This window comes from Ursus maritimus, unplaced genomic scaffold (genome assembly GCF_017311325.1).
Source record: "Ursus maritimus isolate PB19 unplaced genomic scaffold, ASM1731132v1 scaffold_26, whole genome shotgun sequence".
Taxonomy (NCBI): Eukaryota; Metazoa; Chordata; class Mammalia; order Carnivora; family Ursidae; genus Ursus; species Ursus maritimus.
This window is the reverse complement of record NW_024425119.1, coordinates 20,855,696-20,878,691: the sequence shown is the minus strand read 5'-3', so window position 1 is coordinate 20,878,691 and position 22,996 is coordinate 20,855,696. Positions and strand designations below refer to the sequence as shown.

At 34.9% G+C, this 22,996-nt stretch overlaps 1 protein-coding gene across 8 annotated transcripts in view; it reads left to right on the top strand.

The window, feature by feature from the left end:
- Nucleotides 1–22,996, top strand: part of C2CD5 (C2 calcium dependent domain containing 5) — a 94,036-nt gene that overhangs the window by 53,314 nt on the left and 17,726 nt on the right. For all 8 annotated transcript variants that reach the window (XM_040642238.1, XM_040642236.1, XM_040642237.1 and 5 more), the window contains 11 exons: nt 366–480; nt 3,302–3,397; nt 6,500–6,691; nt 10,455–10,641; nt 14,167–14,331; nt 17,721–17,861; nt 19,848–19,911; nt 20,636–20,697; nt 20,915–21,013; nt 21,505–21,594; nt 22,076–22,163. In XM_040642238.1, coding sequence (XP_040498172.1) covers nt 366–480; nt 3,302–3,397; nt 6,500–6,691; nt 10,455–10,641; nt 14,167–14,331; nt 17,721–17,861; nt 19,848–19,911; nt 20,636–20,697; nt 20,915–21,013; nt 21,505–21,594; nt 22,076–22,163 — 1,299 coding nt within the window. The remainder of the gene's footprint in view (nt 1–365; nt 481–3,301; nt 3,398–6,499; nt 6,692–10,454; nt 10,642–14,166; nt 14,332–17,720; nt 17,862–19,847; nt 19,912–20,635; nt 20,698–20,914; nt 21,014–21,504; nt 21,595–22,075; nt 22,164–22,996) is intronic.

Here is a 22,996-nt window from a genome sequence, read left to right as displayed (position 1 = left end):
TGAGTGAGACACAGAATATCCTCTCAGTTTAGGATTAGAATCTGGAAACTCTGGGTCTACATTTTAAATCATATCTAATAAAATACATCCCTATAGAGGTCCCCTAAAGTAACAAAGCAAATAGAACTAGTTGGTTTATTTTCTTTCAATCAAGTTTAAAATGTTAAACTTTTTGAGAAGTAACATTAAATTAAAATGTTAAGAAGCATTTTGAGAAATAACATTTTAAACATGTGAAGTTGGTTTTAAAATCTGTTATAGACCAGTATGTCTTTGCCTTCCAGAGTATGTTTATTTTAAACATTTCTTTATCATATAGACAATGTGCTATTGAGTAGTGAACAGATTTAAAATTTATTTTTCAGATGAACCAGAAACTCGAGATGCGTGGTGGGCAGAAATCAGACAAGAAATAAAATCACATGCTAAAGCATTAGGCTGTCATGCTGTAGTGGGCTACAGTGAATCAACTAGCATCTGGTAAATGATAATAACTTGATTTTCTAGATGCTGTAATTTACAGATTGTCATCTGAAAGGGTAAAAGGTTTATGCAAGTATAGAGAAAAGAATTGTGGCGTGATCTAGGAGCATGGCCTTAGGAGTACATCAGACCAAGGTCCACGTGCCACTTTTGCCACTTAATTGCTGTGAAACTTTGGGAAAGTAACTACTCCTCTGAGCCTCAATTTATAAGTTGAAATGGATATAAGGGCCACCTATCAATTAAGGTTATTGAAGAACTAAATGAGAATTGATACTGGCACATAGCACGTATTAATTTTAGGCCTACTGTACTCCACTTTGTGACCCTGCTAACTCCTTCCTCTGGCATATTGGGACCCTTGATCTGTTGTAAATGAACTGCCATTTTTCTTTGAAGTTCGTCTGTAAACTCTTTCTGCCTTCTTTTACTAATTCATAATGTAATTTTCTCATGCCAACACATCATCCTTCCTAGCTCTGCCGAGTTAGGAAGGGACTTCCATACTCTTACTCTCAATTCCTTTTTCTCCTACCTTTCGTTAGAACAACCTTTCTTACTTTAGAGTCCTTGCTAGTTCCACAGTTCATACTTTTCTACCTCTAAAACATTCTTCCACCTTTCTTAATTCTCTGCTGTTTCCACCAGTTGAACATGATTACCCTCCTTCTAACAGCTTGACCTTGTGCTTTCTCATTCTTAAGTCCTCCTCTGTCCTCACTTTCAACCACCTTTTGGACTTCATTATTGCTCAAAATGTTTCCCTTTAAAAATGTGAAACTATAAAATTTCGCTCTTGGATCACAGCTTAATATTTTCTTTCCACCCATCTCATTTGTCCATTTACACCTGGTTTGTTTTGATCTTACCTTAACCAAGACTTTGCCTAGTTCCTTACTCAGGTGCTGATTTAACTTGCTGACTGCCATTGATGAACCCTATTTTCAACCCATCGAAAAGTTTATAACAGATATCATCTAGAAGCTGTTTGACCTTCTGCTGTCTTATATTTCCACCTGTTCTTGGCTAATTCTTACTGTCCGGTGTTACATGGGTAATTCTCTTGTGCATATGGTAGTCATTATTGTTAGAGAAAAATGGTTAGACTCCAGTAAATGTGGACATTACAGAGCCATGCTGTTTCATCTTCTGAGGGCCCTTTTCTTTTGCTGACCATGTATGATATTCTTGTGCCTTTCTGTCCCTAGTGTAGCTGTTCTACTCGTGTTAAACTAATAATTTGTTATGCTTATCCTGCCTTACTTTCCAGTAGACAGTCTTGGCTCATTCATAGTTTTAGTGTCATATGCTTTCAGGTCCTAGGGTTATGGTTTTAAAAGTTGTAGTGTTTTTTTTTTTTCCCCTAAGATTTTATTTATTTACTTAGAGCAGAGGGAGGGGCAGAGGGAGAGAGAGAATCCCAAGCAGACTCTGCGCTGAGCACCGAGCCTGACTCAGGGCTCAGTCCCACGACCCAGAGATCATGACCTGAGCTGAATTCAAGAGTTGGACGCTTAACCACCTGAGCCACCCAGGTGCCCTTAAAAGACATAGTTTTTGCCAGGGGGATAATGAGAAGTACAACACATTTTATGATAGAGATATCCCAGGATGCTGTGGGATCCAGAGGGTTGGAGTTTAGAAATAAGATTGGAAGAAAGTGTTAATGAAGTAACTGAAACTTAAGCTAAATCTCAGGGGATGAGTGTGAATTATGTAAATGAAGAGAGGCGGCATGAGGGGAGTGTTCAAGCCCAGAAGAACAGCACACAGGGAAGGCAGAGGTGTGGATTCGGTGTGGCGGGGGACAGGTCGCAGATAGATGCAGGGGTACAGAAATGAGTCCGTTTACTTAGAAGTTTGAATTCATCTGATTCAAGCTCCTTTTTTCCCTCTGGACCTCAAAAAAAGTCTTTGTATTTAAATCCTATGTACTAATTTTTTTTTTCTGTTCTAATCCATCCTATTTACTATTACTGGATTAACTCTCTGAAATGTACTTCTGCTCTCATAGCACCCTGTTATTTAATTCAGTACCCTCAGTGGCTCCATATTATTCCTTGACATTTCTCAGTGCCCACTTGAACATTTTGAGCCTGGGCTCTCTCTACTCAATTGCTGATCAAGTGACCATTTCTTTCATGTCCTTTTAGGCTTCTGGTCCATTTATACTTCGTTTCCATCATTTTGTCCCTGGACTGCTACTTTTCTCATTTGCTATGGGTGATCTCATTCAATAATTCTATTGATTATTTAAAATTAGGTGATATGTAATAAAGAATTCTTTCGAAAATCACTTTTTATCATACATATAATGATGTACTTTAAGCTCCATTTAGTGTTGGGTATTGTTTCAGATACCTTTTGCTATTAAGTTTAAGCTGCAGCAATACTGATATTGATCATTCCATATTAGGCTTTTAAAGTAATTTTAATAAACTTTAATATGCATTTAAAGAGTGCTTTAATGCAGTTTTATAGATTATTGCTGAATTCAGCAATATACTTGTTACTACTTTTATTTTGAAACATTCCAGTATTTATCAGTTTATATTTTAAAGGAATTTATTTGTCATTAATATTATACTTTATCTTTTACACTTTTAAACTAATAACTCTGGCCCTTTTCATCTTAATAATTATTTCTATTTTTTATCCTAGGATAGGAGGATAGGAGATAATCCTATGATATTATTAATATTTAGTAGAGTCTAACTTGAGTTTAAATTGTCATCCTTATAGTCACTTTGATATTTAACATTTTCCAAAGCTAGGTTGCCTGAAGATATTAACTATTTTATATTTTTTTCTTTTATAGTGAAGAGGTCTGTATTTTATCTGCATCCGGCACGGCAGCTGTACTCAACCCTAGATTTCTGCAGGATGGCACCGTGGAGGGCTGTTTGGAACAGAGGTTGTCATGGCAGCCTGGCTTATTTTCTATAAGGGCAAAGAAGGGAGAAGTTGACTTTTAACTTTAGAGCCAGGATAGTTCTGTATGAGGGTGGGTTACAGTGGTACAATGTAGAAATCAGGACCAGGCACTTTACTGCTTTTTACCTAACCTGTAGCAACAGAGAAGTATTGAGTTCTGTACTACCGTGACATGCCTTATTATAATTTTCCTAGTATCTTTTTTTTTTTTTAAGATTTTATTTATTTATTTGACAGAGGGAGACAGCCAGCGAGAGAGGGAACACAAGCAGGGGGAGTGGGAGAGGAAGAAGCAGGCTTCCAGCAGAGAAGCCTGATGTGGGGCTCGATCCTAGAACCCTGGGATCACGCCCTGAGCCAAAGGCAGACGCTTAACGACTATGCCACCCAGACGCCCCCCTTGTATCTTGATAAATTACGTGTGTGACTATCAATCAAAGAATTTCAAATGTATATTTTTTTGTTTGTTACAGTATAGAAATTAATTTTTATTTTTTTCCTTCCCTTTGTCTTACCTCTGAAACAGAAAAAGGTCATGAAACAATTTGCATAAAGAAAACTTATAATTTATAAGCAATCTATATTGTACCAAAATTATATATAAAATTTCCTGGGAAGTGAAGTATAACTTTAATGTTTGTAAAAGAGAAAGTAAAAGTGAAATTATTACATAAAATGAGATTACTTTTTAGTTTATTTATTCATCCCTTAATCTGTTGGCTTCCATAAATGTCAAAAATGCTTTCCATAAACAGATGAAATTATCAAATATACATACAGAAAACTATTAGTTTGGTGCCAGAGTATACCTGGATAATACAAATTTTAATTACCTCTTACTCCACTGTATGCATATTTGTATTTTTTTTAGTATAAATTCTCAAGTCTCTATACAACAAAAATATTCTAGGTCAGAAAGGCAAACAGAGGGGCGCCTGGGTGGCACAGCGGTTAAGCGTCTGCCTTCGGCTCAGGGCGTGATCCCGGCGTTGTGGGATCGAGCCCCACATCAGGCTCCTCCGCTATGAGCCTGCTTCTTCCTCTCCCACTCCCCCTGCTTGTGTTCCCTCTCTCACTGGCTGTCTCTATCTCTGTCGAATAAATAAATAAAATCTTTAAAAAAAAAAAAAAAAAAAAAGAAAGGCAAACAGAAGACCTTGGTCAGTTTCTTCTTTAGCTTGTATTAAAAATGGATTTTGACCGTAGTATATTATAGAGCATTGAAAGTCATCATAAATAGGAAAATAGGGGTGTGGGACATTTCGAAGTATAGTAAAAATCAGAGTGTTCTGTTGAGAAAACTGCAGGCCGGTGAGTTGTTCCAGTGCTGCAACATAGTTCTGACACATGTCAGTTCATTTCATTCTTGAGTGGATAGAAGCCTGATTTAACAAATGACCTTTCCCATGCAGCTTGATTATTTTGGCATTGTGGCTTGGATGGATACAGTGAATTCTCTTATATGGCAGTCTAGCACAACAGATACCAACCCTATCTGTAAAAGAGGAAAATGGCTTTTTTTTTTCTTGCTATAAAATTATTTCTGCTTACTAGAGATAATTTAAAAAATATAGGAGAGTGCAAGGAAGAAGGCACTCCCCATGATCTCAGTACTTAGAAACAATCCCTTTTGTATATTTCGTATTTCAAATGCTTTCTTAAATTTAAATTCTTCTATTTTTATGCCTGTGATATTACATCACTTAAGTTCAAATTTCTTTGAGGTGTTTAGTTAAAAATTGCCAAAGTTTTCATCCTTTTATGCCCCTTTGCAACATATAGGCTTTGGTTCAAACAACCTGACATTAGAGTCTGAGGTCAGCTACTTAGTATTTAGTGTGACTGAACAAGTGACTTAGTGTCTCAGGTTAGTTTCAGGCCAAGAAGAACTAGTTTTTGTTACTGTTCACTGCATATTATATTGCAGGGGGTGTGTTTAGCTATGTTTCTTGCTTAATCTCAAAGAAAACGAGCCTTTCTGGGTAGATATTATTCTCGTTTTCTAGAGGAGGCTCTGAGAGCTTAAATGACTGTGCAAGGTCATACATACAACCCCACTTAGAATCTGTTTGATTTCCCTGTTACTTCTAATATACCAGAATGCCATCTCAACAATAAAAGAATAATATCTGGGAGTGATTTTAGAAGGTTATTGTGGATATTCAGTGAAATAATGTGTACACAAAATTTACAGGAAGCCTGACTTGTAGTAGATATCGTAAGAGTTTCCTTTTTTCTTTTTAATTTGCCCACTTGCCAGGTTTCAACTTCTAACAGGTTGCTTTAGCTTGAAGTAAGTTGAGAACCCACATCTTTCCAGAACCCTAGAAGGTGTGGCTGTGTGGAGTTCTCCATGGAGCTTCCTTCTCCTTCCATTTCTGTTGTTCCCCTAATTTCCTCAGATTTGATGAGTGAAAAAAATACTTAATCATTCTGAAATGAATTAATAAACAACATTATTACAACAAACAGTTTATAATGATTGGGAAGGTTGTGTGTTGTCATTTGTGGTTTATATATGATATATGTGTTGTTTGTGAAACAGGTGTTATGGTTTCTCAAATCTTAAAGCAGTCATTGGAAATTAGAAACATTAGCTTATGCCTATTTTTGACTTTTTCAATTTTTAAATAGGTTTGTTTTTGATCATAATTTTTTGTTGTTGTTTCAAATTGTTAGGTTGTCTGGTTAAAGAAGTTTTTTTTCCTTGGAAATTTTTTTGTGACTATATTTGAGTTATATTTGTCAGACAGTAGTAAAATATCACCTGTATCTAACCACCTCTTTTTATGTTGTATCACAAAGAACAAGCTTTGGGATAATAGTGGTTTTTGTCAAACATACGAATTGATGCAGTTCAGTGGCTCCTTGTGTAAGTCTTTTCTCGCATATGAAAGTGTATGGTTCTGATTTCATGGTCATTTTTAATTCTTAGTAGTCATAGTGGTACTCTCATAACCTACTGTGGTAGAAGTTGTGGTGTAGTTTATACATAATACTGAATATGAAAAATGTGTGTTTGAAAAAAATGCTTAGAATTTTAAAGAATGCTTTGTTTTTTTTCCTTGATGTATTCATATAGGCTAGAAGAAAATTTGCCTGCAGGCTGTGGATTTTGCCACATACCATATGATGAACTGAATATGCCATTTCCAGCTCATCTCACATACTGCTATAACTGCAGGAAACAAAAAGTTCCTGATGTTCTCTTTACAACTATAGACCTCCCAATAGATGCAACAGTTATTGGAAAAGGTTGTCTTATTCAAGCAAGGTATATTCGTGCAAATAGTATTTGGGGTCCTTGAAAGAGTTCTGGGGTATGAAGTCAAATAGACCTGTTTCAAATGTCAGCTGTACTGTTTCGTACCTGTGTGATCCTGGGCAGGCTGGGCAGTGCTATCCGAATCTTGTATTTAATCACATAGAAAATTGGGAGGAAGAGTACACTCTTTATGAAACTCAAATGAGTTCATATGCAAAAGCAGTTTTAAACATTTAAACATTTAAATTCTGTACAGATGTTTATTATTATGAGGATTACTAATTAATTACTAATTACTAATTAATTAATGCGGCTTTGTTTTAAGGACATTAAATATGTAATACATTTTAGAAATTGATTTTTTTTTCTTTTAAAGAACGATGCCATGTAGTGTTTCTTTTTTTACTGTATTTAGCTGTTAACAGTTCCTTTTAAAGTGTACTGGAGTAGGAAATGCTAAGTTGTGGTTGGCATACAGGAAGCAGCTATAACTGTCTAGGTCACTAACAACTGCCAGGTTACCAAATCCATCGAGCAGTTCTGTCCTCATCTTACTTGACATCTCAGCAGCATCATACAGTTGATCATTTTCTCCTTCATACTCCTTTGACTTCATAGTGCCCCCTGCCACCCACCCCCCAGGTTTTTCCTACCTTTATGTATAATCCTTAGTCTCCTTGTTGATTCCTCCTCCTTTTCTTGATCCTAGAAGGGCCACGGGTCTGGACCCTCTTCTCAAAGCTCTCTCCCCAGTTGAACTCATCAACTCTTATAGGTCTGTGCGCTTTCCATATGTCTGTGACTCCCAGATTTACAACTCTAGTCCAGAACTTTCTTCTGAGCTTCAGACTCATATACTTTCATACCCTATTTTGAAGTCTTGTAGGCATCGCAGACTTTGTTCTGAATTGAACAGCTGATTTTCTTCACTTATTTCATATTAGCTTCTTTATTTTATCTTATTATTTATTAATTTTTAAAAGATTTTATTTCTTTATTTATTAGAGAGAGCACAAGCAGGGGGACTGGCAGGCAGAGGGAGAAGCAGGCTCCCTGCAGGGAGCCCCATATGGCACTTGATCCCAGAACCCTGGGATCATGACCTGAGTCAAAGGCAGACTCTTAACCTACTGAGCCACCCAGGCATCCCTACCCTTCTTTATTTTAATGCGTGATCCCTCTGCTCTGTCTAATTCTTCATGCCAAATATGGTATTCTTTGACACTGTCCTCCTGCCTAACTTCCTGCATCAGAGTTATCTTAAAAAGTTGTGTTGAGTTTTATTTTCGAATATATTTCTGATCTATTTACTTTTGCTTTCATTTCCTCTTACATCTTAGACCTTCTATTTGGGATTGTTTTTCTTTTGCTAATACCCTTTAGTATTTATTTTTGGTGGGTCTGCTGGTGGTGAGCTGTCTATTTTTGCTTGTCTGAAAATACTTACCTTGAAAAGATATTTGGGGCTACCATTTATTTTCTTGCAGCACATTGACGATACGCTTCCATTGCCTTGTGGCTTTTATTGCTACTGTTGAGAAATGATCTATTAGATTAACTTTTATTCCTTTGAAGGTAGCCTCGCCCCGCCACCCCCAGGCTGTGTGTGAGCTATTTGTCTTTGGTTTTCTGCAATTTCCCTGTGAAATGTTAGGTATGGAATTCTTTTATCCTAATTGCTGTATATTGGGTTTCTGAATCTATAGATTCTTTCATGTGCTTTAGAAAATTTTTAGATATTAGTTCTCCTATGTTTCATCTCTTCTCTCTTCTTGATACTGTAATTAAAAATGTTAGACTTTCTCACTGCCTCCTCTGTGTTATTCTCTTGTCTGTATTTTCTTTTTGTCTATGTCATAGTTTGGATACTTTCTTATCTATCTTTCAGTTCTTTAATTCTCTCTTCAGCTGTCTTTAATATTCTAGTAAGCCCAATAATTGGGGTTTTAAATTTTTGATAATCTATTTTTATTTCTATGTTTTAAGTTGTTCTTTTTCAAATCTAATATTATATGTTATAGCCTGTGACTAATTCTTTAACGGATAATTTTAATATCTGAAATTTTTTTATATTCTGCTATTTGTGTTCATTATTATTCATTGTGTTTTGTTTCCTTAGACTGTGATAGGCTCACAGAAAGTTGCAAAAGTGGTACAGAGAATCCCATGTACTCTTAACCCAGCTCCCTCATTGGTGACATCTTATACAGTTGTAATAGAGTATCGACTAGGAAGTTAACATTGGTGTAATACTGTTAACTATACTACAGACCTTACTCAGTTTTTACACTTTTTAAAACTTGCATTCATTTATGTATTTGTGTGTATATGTATAGTTCCATGCAACTTTATCCCACAGGTAAATTTGTGTAACCACAACCATATAGTTAAGACACAGAACTGTGTTCCGTGACCACAAAAGAACCTCCTTATGCTGTCTCCTTATGTTTATGCTCTCCATTAACCCCTTGCCCTGGTCCTGTGATGCTTTTAAGATTCTTAAAAATGTATAATTTATCCAGTTTTTTGTTTGTTTGTTTTTGGTAGGAGGTAGTTAGTGTCCATCAGCAGTTTTCAGAGTGTCATCCCTAGACCAATAGCATCACCATCCTTGAGAGAACTTACAGAAATGCAGATTCTCAAGGTCTACTCCAGACCTATTGAATCAGAAACTCTGGGGATGGGTCCTAGTAATTGTTTTTTAATGAGCTCTCAAGCTAAAGATTGATAACTACCAACCTACCAACCTAAATACCCTGGCTTATCTGTTTTGGGATCTTTCCTTCATCTTTACTGCTACCTTTTTAGTCTAAGCTCTCATTGTCTGTCACTCTAATTGCTTTTTGCTACCATCTCCTCATCTGTTCTATCATCCTTATTCCATGTTCGGTGTGGCAATACAAATGATATCTTAAAATATAAATTGGATCATGTTACTGCTTAAAACCTACTTGGAGTTTCTCATTGCTGGTAGAATAAAATCAAACTCCTTACCATGACCCGTAAGCCCCTAATATGATTGTGCCCCTGCTTAACTGCACCCCCATCCATACTACTCTCACCCTTGCTCACTTCACTTTAGCGTAGCAGTCTCCTTTTGGTTCTGCTAATATGCCAGCCCCATTCCGTAATTGCCTTTCTCCAGCTCTCTTGGTTCCATCTTGTTTTTAAGATCCCAGGTCAGGTATCATCTCTCCTGTAAGGCCTTCTCTCTAGTTATTCCCACTCACTTCACCTGGTTCATTTTCTTCAGACACCTGAGTCTTAAAGGTAATCCAGCGTTACGTTGTTTCTTTGTTTATTCCCACCCCCCTCCACTGGAATATAACCATGAGAACAGGGACTCTGTGTTTTGTTTGTTGATTAGCGCTCACCGCCTAGAACACTGCCTGGCACATGGTAGATACTCAGGAAAGTTTTGTGTTCTTTTAATGAGTAAATTTACTTTTTTCCTTTGCTATCCATTCATCGTATGATCACATGGAGTTATGAAACCTAAGATTTTAAATTATATTCTCTAGTGATTTTGATAGGTATTTTTTTCATTTCTAGAGATTTTGAGGTTTTTCTTTTTCGTTTGTTAAAATAGGACTTTTAGCAAAAGCATACACAATGAAAAAAATGACAGAAAAGATTATTGATATAACTTAATAAACCCATTTGCAACAAGTAAATGTTTTATTAAATACACTTATAGAAAGTTTTTAAAAATGGACATTTCTTAAGATGGTAGCAAGAAACTGACTAGTGAATAAATGATTTTCCTTAACAGGTTATGTCGCTTAAAAAAGAAAGCACAGGCAGAAGCAAATGCCACAGCTATCAGTAATCTGTTGCCATTTATGGAATATGAAGTGCATACTCAGCTAATGAATAAACTAAAACTCAAAGGAATGAATGCTTTATTTGGACTGAGAATTCAGATCACAGTGGGTGAAAATATGTTGATGGGGTTAGCGGTAAGTTTAGATATTTTGGTTTTGTTTTGTGATTCCTGCAGTTGTAATAGATTCTGTTTTGTGTGATTCAAAGAGTCTTTTAAAGGGACTTATTTAAAGAAATTGGCATTAAGATCTTTAAGGGTTGGGGACATTATAAAAAGTAAAAAATCTGGTGATAGGTTTTTAAATGTTTTATTTTTACAATTATTTATGAATTATTTAAAATTCAATTAATAAAATAATTACATTCAATTTATTTATATTATTATATTTTTATATTCTGACCATAATCTCAGTAGTCAGATTTCTAAAAATTATCATGTGTAGCTTGTTTAGTAAGCTGGTCATCATTGTTCTGGACTTTATTGTCTTTTATGCATTGGTAAAACAGGGTTTCTCCTCAGCACTGTTGACATCTGGTACTGGAAAACTCTTCGTTGTAGGGGGTTGTCTTGTTCATTGTAGAATGTTTAGCAGCTACCCTAGCCTCTGCCCACTAGATGCTAATGGCTTCACTTCAGTGTGACAACCAAAAATGTTTCCATACATCACCAGATGTCCCTGGGGGAAAATCACTCCTGAGGGGGAGGACCACCATGCTAAAATAATCTTTAGCTGTATGGAGAAAATAAAGCAATACCTATGAAACACTGCCTACTACTAGATAGAGAATTAAGTTTCATCATAAATGTGCACCTGTGGTCAACAGTGGAATGTGCAATAAAGTACGTGTTTCTTTTCTTTTCTTTTTTAAGTATGTTTTTCTTAAGTGTTGATAAATTATGAGGCAGTGGAGGGGTTCCTGGGTGGCTCAGTGGGTTAGGTGTCCTACTCTTGATCTCGGCTTAGGTGTTGACCTCAGGGTCGTGAGTTTGAGCCTGCACTGGGCTCTACCCCGGGCGTGGAGCCTACTTAAAAAAAATAGGAAAAGAAAAGTTGTGCGGGAGTGGAAAGCTCTTTATCTCAGCTTTATGCTTACCTTGGCTTATTAGAAAAGAAGTTCTGACTAGAAAGTTGTCAGTGGGGAAAGCAAGAGTTGTCTTTATAAGTCATCTGAGACCCAGAGAACTAGGTGCCTGCAAAATACATATTGAGCAGGTGGAAACTGATTAACAGTATTCATGGAAGTCCTCTCCTATTTTAGACACTTTGCTAGCTAGAATCTTTGTCTGTACACTGGCACTTTTCAAATTGGAATTCTCTGCCATTTTTCTGAGATGCATAAAAATTTAATTTAAAGAAATTTATAGAACTTGAATTTTTTTCTCAGTATGCATTTGTAGATAAAATGCTAAATTATTTCCTGTTCATACATTTACAAATATGTAAATTTCTGTATGTAGGGGATAATTGTGTGGTAATGATAAACTAATCAGGTAATCACGATTTTTTAACAAGAGAAATTTGCAATGATTAATGAAAGTAATCTGATTTATATTAAAATATTTGATATCTAGATTAACTTGTGAAGAAAGTGTTCATTATAATTCATCTAAAACCTCACATGCTTAGCAATTATTATAAATGTATAATTTGGGCTGAATACAGAACTGTAGTTATTGGTCGGTGTCTGTGAGAACTAAGAGCTTGATTCAGATTCAAAGATTTAAAAAGCCTTGTGCCAACTGTTATCAAATACTTCTGATGCTTGAGACCCATGAAACTAGTTCGTGTAATTTTTTAGTGCCTGCCTAGAATACTGCCTTTTCTGATTCTTGCTGATCTTTTCCTTCTTGACCACTAGTGACACTCATAACTATTTGAGATTTTGATCTTTGTGCTGTGGTTTCGCTTGTGCACTTAAATCTCGAGGCCCCAAGAGTAGATTCCATGATAATGGATCTCTGATGAATGCCTGCTGGATGTCTGGCACTGTGCTACTCCAGAAGGAATGCAATATTGTCTTTACAAGAGGGGAAAATGGACGCTATGATAGATTGAGACTTGTCCAAAGTGGTGTGATTACATGTACTGGAACTGAATTTCCGAACCTAGGCCTGTCTTATTCCAGAGTCTGTGTTCTCAACCATTCTGGGCTGTTGCCTTGCTAGTGAGCGCAGTTAGAACGTGTTAGAGATGGTGTGCTAAGGTTTCATATGGCTGGAGGCGTTCTGAGGTTGAGCGTTAGACACTGGGTCATACACATAGTCATGGACACTAACGAACAAACAAGGAGAGAGACCTTCTGAGGGTCAGTCTGATCTGCTGAACAGACGTCATCATAGAGTGTCATACCCTTTTGAGGATGGACTTTCACAAAATTGGCATTTGATTAGAAAGAGTATCCACACAGGAGTGTCCGACTCTTGATTTTGTCTCAGGTCATGATTTCAGAGTCATGAGATTGAGCCCTGCGTTGGCTCGATTGGGCATGGAACCTCCTTAAGATTCTCTCTCCCTCTCTGCTCCCTCCCCCACCTCACTTGCATATTCTCTGTTCCAATAAATAAATAAATAAATAAATAAATAAATAAATAACAACTCACACAATTCAAAACACACAAATATCCAGAGTTGAAAGAAAAGTCTTTTCTTGTCTACATTCCACTCCTTCGATGTTAACAATTTGATATTTATACTTGTATATATATTTTTTGCTTTGCTTATATAAGCATGTCTAAATGTAAATGCACATAGATGTGTGTGTGTGTGTGTAAATATCGTGTTTTGTATTTCCCTTAATAGTTTTCTAGTACTGATGGTATGTGGTACGATTACAGAGTCAGAAATGAGTAGTCATTTAATTAAATATTTAAAATAAATCTGTATTAAGTAGTTTCCTTCCTTGGCAATTATGAAGGTAGGGTGGTGTCATGAAAGGTTCTTGGGTTTTAGATTTTTTTTTTATTTGAGAGAGAGAGCTTGCACGGGAGCGCATGAGGGAGAGGGAGGGGCAGAAGGAGAGGGAGAAGCAGGCTCCCTGCTGAATACGGAGCCTGAGGTAGGGCTCAATCCAGGACCCCAGGATCATGACCTGGGCTGTAGGCAGACACTTAACTAGCTGAGCCACCCAGGTGTCCCAGCTTCTTGGATTTTAGAGTGAGAAACATACTCAAATCTCTTCTCCATGTTTATTGACAGTGTGATCTTGAGTAAGATCCTGTCCTTTCTGAAGTTCAGTTTCTTCACTTGCTTTGCAAAAGTTTCCCTTTTACTTTTGCCACTTTAAAGGGAAATTATTTACTCATTCATGAAACATTGACTTTTTAACAATTTTTAATCTTTTTTTCTACACTGTTTTTTCAATGCAATTTATTTTTTACAGTCATAAGGTAAAATTTTAGAAGTGCTGTTGGTATGCAGTGAAAAGTAAATCCTTCTTTCATTGCTGTCCCACCTGCCTACCCAGGATTCTCGCCAGAAGCAACCAATTCCTGTTACCAGTTATGTGTTTCTGTGCTCTTCCAACATATGTTCAATACGTGCACTGATGCTAATTATCTTTTTCCTGTAAGACAAAGACAGCTTTCCTATATATGAAAACTTAAGGACTGTTATTCTTTAGATATTTTTTCTGATTATTTCCCCTGTTATTTTTACAAGTCGGCCACAGGTGTGTATTTAGCAGCTTTACCAACGCCGGGTGGCATTCAGATTGCTGGGAAGACTCCTAATGATGGCTCCTATGAACAGCATATTTCGCATATGCAAAAGAAGATAAATGACACAATTGCTAAGAATAAAGAATTATATGAAATCAGTCCTCCGGTAAGTAGAATAAATCTACATTGTGACTATGTAAGTTATTGTCTAGGGGTTAGTTTATTTTGGGGTTATCTTATTTTGGACATAAAATATCTTTTTTTCACTGTTGAGATTTGCTCTCCTCATTACTCCTTCTTTTCACTCCCTTTACAATCATCTCAAATGTCTCCTTCTAGGGAGCCAACTCTGACTACCTTATTTGAAAATTGTATTCTCCCATCAAGTTTTGATAATCCCTATCCCTCTTCTGTGTTTCATTATTTTTTATTTCTCTTATCTGTGTGTGTGTATGTGCGTGTGTGTGTAAACACATATATGTTTTTGATTTTTGTAATTGCTTGTTACTCCTAGTAGAATGAAGCTCCATTGGGGCTGTATTCCTGAGGCCTGGAACAGTTCTTCCTGGTAGTAGCCTCTTGATAAATATTGCTGAATGATTAAATAAATGGTTTAAATGTTCGTTTTTAGTAAAAAGAAAGATTGCTTATCTGTATGATTAAAATAGTGAAAGAATATGCTATTTTTCAATTTTAGCTTCTTTCTTGGGATTTTTCTTCCAGTGACTTCCATCGTCAGTCTTTGATACCAAGTTTGTAGTAGTGTCTTCTACTCTGAGGGCACATTACAGCGAGAGTCTGAATTGAAGGAAAGGAGTGTTGGAGTTGAATGAATCTATTTGTTTTTTATTAGTCTCTGATAATGAAATATTTCTATAAAAAGAAAGTGTTTGGATAACATTACTGTTGTTATTATTTGATTTTACACACACTGTCGAATTTTGGTTGCTCCTCTGGGACAGTGCATCTGCATTCTAGCTTCAGGCTTACAGCTTTCTAGCAGAGTTAAGCTGAGAGGAATTTTAAGGATAGGACAGAGCTATACTGTTAAGTGTGGTAGACAGTGGTCACATGTGGCTGTAGAGCACTTGACATGTATCTGGTCTGAATTGAGAGGTGCTATCAGTATAAAATACACACTGGATTTTGAAGACTTAGAATGAAAAAGAATGCAAATTATCTCGAGTATTTTTTTTTAAATTAATTGCATGTTGAAAATGTAATCTTTTGGATATAGTGAATTAAAATATTTTATTAAAACTGATTTTGTTTCTTTTTGATTTTATTACTTATGAGGTGTGCTTTATATTTCTATTGAGCAATGCTGATATAGAGCTTCTTCAGATTCATTAAGAAAGGTGGTGTGTTTATGTACTAATGCTTAAATAACCATTGTAAAAGCTTTCCACACAACCCTACTGACTGTTTATTTGCAGTACATTATTTTTGTTTTATAATTACGTTTTGGGATTTGAACATTTACAAATAGTGTTTATGCCTATTGAGGAGAATGATTCACAAAGTTTGATGTTAAGGCTCCATGATATAAGCTGAACTCTTTTGCTTACCAGTATTTATCAACTATGTTATGTATTTCCATGCTGACCTCCCACAGGAAGAATTGACCCCCTCCTCCATTATGTTCCTATTGTTTCTGTATGTGCTTCTGTCATAGGGCCTCTTCCTTGTTATTGCACTTAGCTTTTACATGTCTGTCTGTCTTTAATATGAGCCTTTTAAAGTTAGACATATTTACAGAATGTGAATTAAATTACTTCAGCTATTCAATAAATATTTATTGAGCTTCTGTTTTAGTAGTACATTTTAGAGGAAGGAATAAATCTGTTATGATTCTTAAAATTTCAGCATATCTGGGTTTCATGTGTTGAATACGATTGTATTTCCACAGAAAGACTAATCAATTTATGAATTTTCTAATATGTCTCCTTATTTCAGATACTAAGTGCATTATATCTTTCAGCATAACATCTCAGAATTTGTGACAAGGTCAATGTAGTAGGCCGCTGCTCATGTTACAATTTTTTCTTTTCTGTTTCTAAAACAATGTATGCCCACCCTGAAAATGTGGATCAGTGTGTTTCTTCTCTTAGGAAGGTAGCTTCGGCTGAAGTGAATGTACTTGTTTGATTTTTTGCTCAACACTGAAAAATCTTTCTAATGCAGAGGTGTAGTACCACTTAAGTGGAGATGATTCAGTCAGCCAAAGGTATCAAAAGGTACTAAACATTTAGAATAACAGTGTCAGTGGTGAAAGTTCGTTATAAATCGAAGATATATTAAATACCAGATAGTTGCTTTCATTAGGTCCATAATATAATGAACAGAAGCATAACCAAATCTTAAACTATTAAAAAGTTGTAGAAAGAAGGGTGTTATCTAGCGGGAAGAACATTGCATTCAGAGGCAAAAGAATTGAACTGGGTAGGTTCGTCACTTAGTTTTCAAGCCCAGGCAAACTGCTTTACCTCTGAACTGTAGCTCTTTTTCATTCTGTAGTCATTATAATAGGCACCCTGTCAGAATTATACAGGGCAAGTTAATTTGGGGTAAAAATAAGAGAACTGAATGTGACATTACTTTATAGATAGCTATTATGAAGTTGTGGTAGTCTTATGTAAGGTATGCACTAGCAATGAACATTTAAAGCTGCATTTTTGAAAAAGATTTTCTTATATTCCTTGTTTTTTAAAAATGTAGCTCTGTTATGCCAGCAATAGGTTATGCTTTTTATTTGTGCTCACATATTCACATTTTGATAGTCCTTGTAGCCAGCAGATATTTAGAATCTCTGGTTAGCTCTGATCTTTGGCTATGTAGTAGGTAAAAGCTTGCAAACCCGTATAGGGTTGCACCATACACTGACCTCAAAAAGATCATTGTTGTAGCTACCAAAGTCTATTTAGCTTAGTATGTTGCACAGCAAATACCTGCATAATATATGCATTATATATACATGCACACATTTATCATATTCCTCATTTTATTATGCAGAGCTTTGAAAAATTGCCAGTGGATAAGAAAAGATATAAAAGGTTAGAATCCTTTTCAGAGACTACATTTTTAATTATTTCTGGGCTGTTCAGTGTTTTAAATGCTGAATAGAAAATACTGAGCTGGAAGGACTGCCAATTCCCTACTCGTTGTGGTGTCTTCTCTGTACACTAGATGTCAGTATTGCCTTGCTATCTGTGACAGTCCTGTATGTTTATGGATTAGTGTATCAAGGCTGCTTTTAATGATAAAAGGAAATATTCATGTACTCTCTAAAAGGCTAATTAGTTATAAAAGATATAATTAAATACAGGCTGTGAATATATTTTACAGACTTTTGTCTCTACACATAATTATTAATATAAAAATTTAAAACCAAACTGAAGTGTACAAGTGTCGAATCATGTTGTATATCTGAAATTAATATAATGTTATATGTTCATTATACTTTAGTAAAAAGAAAAAGAGACTACAGTTTACAAAATAACCCCAAAACTGACAAAGACAGTCTTATATGATATAAAGCAATTGTATTTCTTTTAGGATACATCTGAAGAGATTATAGGATCACCCATCCCAGAACCTAGACAACGCTCAAGACTTTTAAGATCTCAATCAGAAAGCTCTGATGAAGTTACAGAATTGGACCTTTCACATGGGAAAAAAGATGCTTTTGTTTTGGAGGTATTACTGCATTAGATTAATTTCTTAAAGTTTTTGGAAGATAAGATATACATTATTACAGTCAGATCCTAAATTGATGTGATGTGATTTTGTATTATTACAACTGCTATAAATATATAAAAAACTTATTGTAGGAATTATAACAAATTTGAAAATATTAGAAGTTGGTAATATATTTTTTGATCAATACCAGGTACAATAATGCAGGTGGTTCTGGAAAAATTAATGTATGGGTTGAAATAAAATTAAAATAATGCTAAACTAAAAAATAATGCTAAATTCTTAGAGCTATTTTTGTAAACTTGAATGAATTTAAATTAAAATGCCGTTCTTTAACTTACTATATGTACTTGCTTCATGTGTTATAACATATTAGTAAAATTGTATCCTTTTACATGTGGTATAATAGCACTACGAAATCTTGAGTGTAGTGTTTTCTTACTGAATTCAGAAGGTATAGTTGAACTTCCATTATAAAAATACACTCAGAGCTTTCCTGGAGAATATATGTGGCATGGAAGATGTATGGAGCCTCCTACCTCACGAATCTGCTCCCTCTGCCCTGCCCTGTAAATAGCTTAGATGGAGATAGATGATCTTCCTTTGGTATTAAGGAAAGGAAAACAAATGAGGATACTCAGAAATGTTCTGGTAAGGTTCCAGTTGAGAGAAAAAATCAGATGCCTTTATTTTAGTAAAGCAGGAAGCTCATGGTAGAATTGTATTGGGATGGGATTAGAAGTTTGAAGAATCTAGAACAGTGCCCATGAACGTGATCAGGATGTCAGCCATGGAAGATGCACAAGACTTAACTGAGGTGAGAGTGTTAATTTGTAGAAAACTCAAACTGTATGGATGTATGCCTGTTTCTCATATTTTTCTACAGTCTGAGAATGAAAAAAAAATGGAGGTTGGTGAAAGAATTTGTCAGACCAAGGAGGTTAAAAGGTTCTAGGGTACTATTTGGGGTAGTGCTACTCAGAGTGTGCTGTGACTACCTATAGCATCAGCACCATCTGGAATCTTGTAAGAAATGCAAATTCTGGAGCCCTTACTTCAGACATAGTAAATGAAAATTTCAGGGTAGGGCCCAGGAATCTGTTTAACAAACTCTCCAGTGATTCTTAGCATTCTAGAGCATTTTTGATCTTTACGGTCCTGGATCCTGGCTAAGTAGAGAATGAAGGTGCATCTGACCTGATCTGATCTTCAGAAGGCTGAGAGCAAGGTGCAGATTCAGTAAGAGAAAGAGCAGACAGACAGGGTTTGTAGTTGGATCTGGGTGTGGAATGTTTTTGGGAATAGTGGGTTGAGGTATGGCCGTGACTGTGGGTAGCTAAAGTAAAGTTAAAAATGGTTCTTAAAATCTCAAGGGTTATGTGAAGGGGCGCTTGAAGTGCATGAGAGTCCATCAGACTCCCAATGTACAGATGAATGTCAGTATATGTCTATATACTGGATATATTGGATAGTTTCACTATTAATTATTAATAATGGAATATTGTGATATAAGAAAAATAGAATTTGGATTTATTTTTTTTAGATGTGCCTTTAAATTTATCCCTATGTAATTCAGTTTTAAAGCAGTTATATAGTTAGGTCAAAGGATCTTGTTTTTGTTTTTTTTTTAATTACACTTTATTATACAAGGAAAGATAATAATTGCTTATGTTATCTTTGTTAAGCCTTTTGAAACATGTCCTCATAGAGGTTTGAGAAAAGGCTCTCTCTCTCTTTTTTTTTAACTGAATATACTTTATAATGTGAAATATTTACTTAGAAGTATTTATAATAATTGTGGAGAAATTCATAGATATTAGAACTTTTTTTTCAAGTTTTATATGTTAATGTAGGGGAAAATGGCTCTGCTTTTTCTTGACTCTTATGTTTTTTATTTAGTAAATAATAAAAACAATGACGTTTTTAAAATTTGAAATTACCATACATTTAGTACTTACATAGTAGTTCTAATCTTTTTATTTTCAGATTGATGACACAGATGCTATGGAAGATGTACATTCTCTGCTTACTGATGTTCCTCCTCCTTCAGGTGAACAGAAAAACCTTACTTTTGAGATGAGACTAGTTTTATATATCAATATTTTAGGTCATAAATTATTATAGTACTAACTTTATTTTAAAGGCTTTATTAGTGCCACATCCTGTCATGTACTTTGCTGCTCCAAGGCTAAAAACTATAGTTTAAAAATATTTATGTTAGAACTTAGGTGAACTGAGGGGGTGCCTGGCTGTCTCAGTCAGTAGCGCATGTGACTCTTGATCTTGGGATTGTAATTTCAAGCCCCATGTTAGGTGTAGAGATCGCTAAAAACTAAAATCTTAAAAAACAAACAAAAAAAAGTGTAGGTGAACTAGATTTTTTTTTTTTTTTTAAGATTTATTTATTTGAGAGAGCTCACCCGCATGAGCAGGGAGCGGGGCAGAGGGAAAGGGAGAGGGTCTCAAGCAGACTCGATCTCAGGACCCTGAGATCATGACCAAAGCTGAAATCAAGAGTCAGTTGCTTAACTGACTTGAGCCACCCAGGTGCTCCTACGTGAAGTGATTTTTAATCCCTTTATGTTCATACATTAAAAAAAGAAACCAAACTGGTAATTTATTAAGATGGTCTAAAGTTTAGTGATGGTATAGTGTTTTAGAAAAAAGAATAAATGGATCTTACAGTTAGAATTCTATGTAATAAGTGAAAATTGTTATTCTTTAGCATGAAAATAGGTGAAATATTATAGTTTAACTGTGATTTATTTTGACAGGCTTTTATAGTTGTAATACAGAAATTATGCCTGGTATAAATAACTGGACATCTGAAATACAGGTAAACCTTTCATAATTTTAAGCAAATACAATGTATGTGATTTTAGCAAGTTCCTTCTTAATATGTTTTCTCTTTGACCACCTTATTACAACTAAAATTTTAGCCTTTTTCATACCACATTATTTATTATTACTCATTATTTGGCAGTTTTATCAACTGTTACAGTATTTAGTTAAAAATAATAAAATGACATGCTATTATATCTCCCCATATTTAGATGTTCACATCAGTAAGAGTAATCCGATTAAGCAGCCTTAACCTGACTAATCAAGCCCTTAATAAGAACTTTAATGATCTCTGTGAAAATTTGCTCAAGGTAGGAACCTTTTGACTAACTATATTTTAGTTTAAACTCCTAAGAATTATGAAATTAAAAAAGAAAAGTGTGTATATTATCTGGAATATTTTACACGGTTGTGGGCTGAATGATATTTATTTATAAATTATATTAATCTTAACTCATCTGGTAAAATGCTAAAGCTGTCCTCTCCATCTTAATATGCCACACTATTAAAGAAATATATTTTAAGTTATTTCATAATTTTAAGCTTCATTGAAATCTATTGCATATGTGTATAATTTAAAAAAGTTTTTCTTATATTCTTATGACTTATTGATAAATATGTTTAAATCTTATTGTTTGCTTAAATATTTAAAATAATGTAAGAATACATGAAATAGAAATCAACCAGCTTTGTTTTACTTTTAACTTTTCTTTTGCCATGATATAATGTGCAGTGTAAAAATCAGTTAAAAATTTTTTTTTAATTAAAAGAAGTGATATTACTAATATTTTCTGTTATGTAGAGCCTGTATTTTAAACTGCGGTCTATGATCCCTTGCTGCCTTTGCCATGTAAATTTTACAGTATCTCTGCCTGAAGATGAATTAATACAGGTAATTAAGATTCGGTTTATTACTAAAGAAGATTTCTAGCTTTTATCTGATCTGTTTTAATATTATAAATCTGCCATAATTAAATAAATATAAAGGATTTTCCTTCAAAATATTTTTAAACAAACATACTAGAATGAATCAGACCACTTGTTTTATTTTTCTCAACTCTGCATTATTCGAAGGTAGAGTCACATTTCTAGCACATATACAATAGGACATGTACTTATCTGGGATTTCTTCAGTCCCCGTATTTTAGAGAAGGTACTTGAGCTCTTTGTGGAATAGCGAGGCTTAGGTATATATGTCAGACTCAGTTGTAGTCTAACTATCTGAGGTTATCTGTAATTCTGGTTGAGAAGCTTAACCAGCACAAGCAGATGAGCCAGTTAGTATAAATTGTTCCATTGTACTGAAGAAGATTTGTGAGAAACGTATTTTGGCAATGATTATTTTGCTAATCATATTGTTTCTGTAATTCTAGGTTACAGTCACAGCAGTTGCAATAACTTTTGACAAAAATCAGGCTTTACAGACCACAAAAACACATGTTGAAAAGTCATTGCAAAGAGGTAAACCTGTGATGGATGGGAGCATAGTTCATGTTTGTCTACAGTTATAGTTCAGTGAAAAAGGTAGATTAAATAAATGACTTGTTTCTTGAAGAAGAGATACTGTTACTTTTTCTGTTTATCAAGATAACTTTGTGGATAAGAATGTGGTTGACTTGGTATTTTTCACACATAAATAGGTAGTTGGCGTTTATTTACATAGAAAATGCTGCTGTTTTTTAGACTTAGGTTATAGCATATTCTGCAGTAATTTAGAGGTTTCTATCCTAGGATCTCTAGGGAGGTTCTCAAGGCATCTGAGAACATACTGAGGTAGTGGTAAGCATCATGTATTTTTCTTAGGAAAGGTCCTCAGAGTTGTCCTTTATCCAATAAAATCTAGGAAGTACCAGTCTTAATATATTACAAAGAAACTCAAATTGTTAAAAACTGCTATGTGTTCTGAAAAAAAGGAGAGGGAAGTCATATGCTTTCTAAAATTTAAGGACTTACCAGTTAAATAAAATATTCACGATTAGTCTAAAATTTTTATAGTTGATTACATTCTACATGTAAAGCATTGAATTAATGTCAAATAGAGATGTATTAAACAATTGTGTTCAGATATTTATCATAGAAATAGCTCATTTAAGTATCATAGAACCAGTATGGTACAAAGAATAGGATAATAATAGTTGCTGTTGAGTTTTTATTTAGAAGGCATTGTGATAAGACATTTATACTTAGTATTTTTTCAAAGACTCACAATAGTCCTAGCAGGGAAGATAGCATCTCTCAACATCGTGCAGGTGAAGGAAGGATCTCCATGGGAGAAACCAAGAAGAAAATAACCA